The 5,000-nt window shown below is 52.2% G+C and overlaps 1 protein-coding gene across 1 annotated transcript; it reads right to left on the reverse strand.

The window, feature by feature from the left end:
- Positions 1-687: 687 nt before the first annotated feature.
- LOC112071063 (leucine-rich repeat neuronal protein 4-like) lies at positions 688-3,344 on the reverse strand. The gene is made up of 3 exons (XM_024138519.2): positions 3,232-3,344; positions 2,475-2,918; positions 688-1,879 (listed from the first exon to the last, which is right to left on the reverse strand). The coding sequence occupies exons 1-3, from the start codon at positions 3,243-3,245 to the stop codon at positions 802-804; spliced, it is 1,536 nt and encodes a 511-aa protein (XP_023994287.1). The 5' UTR covers positions 3,246-3,344; the 3' UTR covers positions 688-801.
- Between the last annotated feature and the right edge of the window lie 1,656 nt (positions 3,345-5,000).

Raw genomic sequence — 5,000 nt, forward strand, 5'->3', positions numbered from 1 at the left:
GTACCCACATATCTACCACCTTAACCACATCCTACCACCCTTACCCACATCCTACCACCAACATCCCTACCACCCTTACCCACATCTACCACCCTTACCCAATACTACCCACCCTTAACCACATACTACCACCCTTACCCACATACCTACCACCCTTACCCACATACCTACCACCCTTACCCACATAACCTACCACCCTTACCCACATACCTACACCCCTTACCCACATATCTACCACCCTTACACATCCTACCACCCTTACCCACATCCTACCACCCTTACCCACATCCTACCACCCTACCACATACCTACCACCCTTAACATGCTACCACCCTTACCCACTATCTACCACCCTTACCACATATCTACCACCCTTACCCACATACCTACCACCCTTACCCACATACCTACCACCCTTACCCACATACCTACCACCTTACCCACATACCTACCACCCTTACCCACAATCTACACCCTTAACATGCCTACCACCCTTACCACATGCCTACCACCCTTACCCACATGCCTACCACCCTTACCCACATACCTACCACCCTTAACATGCCTACCACCCTTACCCACAATCTACCACCCTACCCACATATCTACCACCTTCCACATACCTAAATCTCTCTCTTATGTGGGTAAGGGTGGTAGGTATGTGGGTAAGGGTGGTAGGTATGTGGGTAAGGGTGGTAGGTGTGTGGGTAAGGGTGGTAGATGTGTGGTTAAGGGTGGTAGGTATGTGGGTAAGGGTGGTAGGTATGTGGTTAAGGGTGGTATGGGTGGTTACAGGTGTTGTTATTCATTGTGTACGTTAGTGGATAACTTCAGCTGATCTGTCTGCGTGTATCGTGCAGAGGGAGACACAGTGTGTTCATCGGTGTGTGTGTAGGCCGGGTTAGTGATTGAAACCAGGCTGGTGAGGCGTGGGTGGTGAGACGTGGGTGGTGAGACTTTGGTGTCGAGACGTGGGTTGTAGAGTGTGTGTGCCCGCGGGTCAAACAGATAGTGTGTGTTTTGCATCTTCCAGATCCTGTGAAGAAACACACTCAGCACAACAACCGTCATCCCCAGGGCGGCACACAGTCCCGTCAGCACGTACAACACAACGGCCTCTACACCTACTGGGGTGGACACAGGCACACAGCGGGTGTGTGACGTTCCAGCTCCATTCAGTGCGCTTACACACACTCTATATCTCCGTCCCGCTTTTAGCCCGAACACACTGGCCTGGCGTGACCAGGCGCTCACGCTGCCGTTACTGAACACACTGCCGTTCTCGCTCAGCGCCCACACACCAAACTTACTCACAGCCGAGTACGGGGCGCACCAACGCACCCTCACAGCCTCAGGCCATACCCCCCACACCTCCAGCGCCACCACAGGGTCAGGGGTCACAGAGGTTGGAGTCAGGCCCGGGCAGCGGCAGCTCTGCCCCTTGGCCTCCCTGACCTCTGGACAGGGTCTCTGCAGGTGCAAGCAGGGGTCAAAGTCACACAGATTCTCCTTTATGAGTTTGCCTCCTTCCTCCTCCTCCTCCTCCGTTCCTTCCTCCTCTTCTTCAGACTCATCGTCATAGTCGCCCTCGTCACCTATGAACTGATGAGGGGGAAGGGTGGGCATGCGAGTGGGGGGAGGACAGCAGGGTGGTCTTTTGGGGGCGCGAGATGGTGCTGAGGTTGTTGCCGTGGGGTTTGTCGCCACCGGTGATATGACTGTGTGAGGGATGTGCGGCTGGGTGCTTGAGGCTTGAGGAGCGACTGTTGCACTGGTTACTACTGTTGTCACGGCAGCGGTGGTCTTGATGGTCCCTGCAATGGTCGTCACGGTCACTGTTTCTAGAACTCTCTGTGTGGAGCTCCCCAACCTCTCATATCTGTAAGCACAGTAAACATAATATATATTTACTCTGTAATGGTATGAAAAATGCACAAGCACTCTGGGCTATCACTCCAGTTGTATACTAGATTCAGCCTGAACTCCATTCCTATCCGTCAGACCTATGACTACAGCCTCTCTGGGCTATCACTNTACAGCCTCTCTGGGCTATCACTCCAGTTGTATACTAGATTCAGCCTGAACTCCATTCCTATCCGTCAGACCTATGACTACAGCCTCTCTGGGCTGTCACATTTAGACCTCCCGAGTGGCACAGCGGTCTAAAGCACTGCATCGTAGTGCTAGAGGCGTCACTACAGACCCTAGTTTGATCCCCGGGCTGTATCACAACCGGCCGTGATCGGGAGTCCCATAGGGAGGCGCACAATTGGCCCGGCGTCGTCCGGGTTTGGCCCGGGGTGGTAGGCCCGTAATTGTAAATAAGAATTTGTTCTCAACTGACTTGCCTTGTTAAATAAAGTTTCAATATTTGTATATATATTTTTTTTAAACATCACTCCAGTTCTAAACTGGATTCAGCCATTCATATCTATCAGACCTAGACTAAAGCAGTGGATGTTAGAGCTACTCACCTGTCTGTTGGAGCGCTGTTGGAGAAATGTCCGTCTGGACTGCTAATGTCTGTTGGAGCGCTGTTGGTGACATGTCCGTCTGGACTGCTAATGTCTGTAGGAGCGCTGTTGGAGAAATGTCCGTCTGGATTGCTAATGTCTGTTGGAGCGCTATTGGTGACATGTCCGTCTGGACTGCTAATGTCTGTTGGAGCGCTGTTGGAGAAATGTCCGTCTGGATTGCTAATGTCTGTTGGAGCGCTGTTGGTGACATGTCCGTCTGGATTGCTAATGTCTGTTGGAACGCTGTCTGTGCTAGGGTGGATGGTTGTGGGTGTGTTGGTCTCCCTGGCTGTCGGTGTGTTTAGAGTGATGAAGACTGGAGTCTGGTCACCTATAGCTGTTGTCCAAATGACACACACAGTGAAGGCCCAGGTGGATGTCAGGTGAAGAGGTGACATCTCACTGAGAACAACAATAACAACAACAACACACAGTGAAGGCCCAGGGATATCAGGTGAAGAGCTGACATCTCACTGAGAACATCAATAACACACGCAGTCCCAACCCAGCCATCAGCTCTTCAACGGAAAGTTAGAAGCAGCACTAAGAGGTTTAACAGCAGAGCTATGGCAGTAAAGATATACATAGCAGTAAAGACATACATGTTCGGCAGTAAAGATTTACATGGCAGTAAAAATATACATGGCAGTAAAGATATGGGTCACACACACACACACACACACACACACACACACACACACACACACACACTTACCAACACATCCTCATTGTCCTGCTACCATACACTCTTGTTCCAGAATGTTCCCAAATGAAAGATGAAGGTAGCGAGTATTGTGGCCCGTGGGAGGAGTTGTAGGTCCACAGTGAAGCTGTACGGAGCCGTGTTCTGGCTGGTCCTCTTGTGTTTTATACCCTTCAGGGAGACAGAGGAAATGATGGCTGCTGCCTCAAGGCGTGGAACGCGGTCCAGCGGCCTTTTAGGGTGCGCACTGGTACTGAGGGTTAAGCAGTAATGTTTGGTGTGTGGAGGGAGGGAGGAGTATAAGCGACTCGAGGCAGTGATTCAGTAGGCAATATGTGTCGAGGTCGATATGAAGAATAACGTGGCCGGAGACGGTTGACGGAGAGCCCGTTGTGGACGAGGCACGCTGCCGTGGATGGCCGAGAGCGAGGCGGTGTGAAGGAGTGGAGGCGCCACGAGTAGAGAAGCGTGCAGGAGAGACAACGTGTACGGGGCAGCGCAGGTAGAGCGCAGTATTACACCGGGGAGTATTGGTAAATGAGGCGTCATACTAAGAGAGTGTTGGTCTCGTTTGCCTGAGACTAAGTTTGGTCCGATGGGGCGGTGCGCAGGGACGAGAGCGGCGAGACGAGAGGTTGAAAGGGAATTAGCGCGCGCGGCGATAGGCGGCCCGCGACCGGAGAAATTCTACCAGCAAGCTGGAGAGAGATGGAAGTAGGAGCACAAGAGATCCTGGGTTAGGATGGGCGATTTAAGCGGGAGAAAGTCGGAGTGGTTCTCATGATGACTGAGATAGGAGATTCCTGTTCGTGGTACTAGGCATGGGTGTGAGAGACTCAAATCATGGACTACATGGGGGAGCCCACAGCATATCCAATTGGGTGTCAATGACAGTGAGCGCGAGGTAGCGACGGGGCTTGGGCGGAAGAGCAATGGGACATGAGTGAAGTTACAGTACTGGTCGAAGAGTGATTGCAGATCTATAGTAGATAAGGAAGCGGGGAACTACACGGCGCTTGGGATCTACGGGGTCATTGCGAATGCGGCGAGTCTGATAGGTATAGTTAAGGGATGGGAGAGGAAGGGCTTGTTAGCGCGCACTTAATATGCGAGATTGGTAGTGCGAAGGACGAGACTGACCAGATAGAGGAGCCAATAGAAGGTGCTTGGGAGCTGGTGTACTCGTGACCGACGGGATTGTGAGGCTTGAAAGCGTCTGTGCGTGTCTGTGCTTTCTGCGACTGTACGGAAAGGGTCGAAAGAGTTGGCGATCAATTCGACGCGAGAAGAGAGTTTGCTCTTATCAGGCGCTGCCGGAGACGTTCAGATTTCGACGGAGAGCGGATGAGTCTTGGAGGGAGATACTGTAGGCACACAGAGTGAGTTAGGGTAACAGAAGAAGGACGACACACCTTCCGGATGTGTGCGCGGCCCAAGCGTGGGACTAGCTCAGTTATACTTAAGGAGCAGTCATTGTAGCCGGTAGTGGGCTGAAGAGTAGTCCTCACATGACAATTTTTATAGGGGACAGAACTGGCCTATGCGAAACTGGGGGTATCGCGGACGCAGGCGTCGGGACTACGAGAGTACTTGGGCGATAATAGAGCACGAGAACATAGGCGATAGTGCACTAAGCGAAGGCGGCATCAGTATGACGAAGTGTCACCGTAGGAAAAGTCCAGTGAGAAGAATGTGCGCTAGAGAAGCTAGAGATGGGAAAGCAGCGTACTGGGCATCTGCATAGGTAGCACGCAGTAAAGGATGATTGGAGACTATGTTGC

Source organism: Salvelinus sp. IW2-2015, unplaced genomic scaffold (genome assembly GCF_002910315.2).
Source record: "Salvelinus sp. IW2-2015 unplaced genomic scaffold, ASM291031v2 Un_scaffold1508, whole genome shotgun sequence".
Lineage (NCBI taxonomy): Eukaryota > Metazoa > Chordata > Actinopteri > Salmoniformes > Salmonidae > Salvelinus > Salvelinus sp. IW2-2015.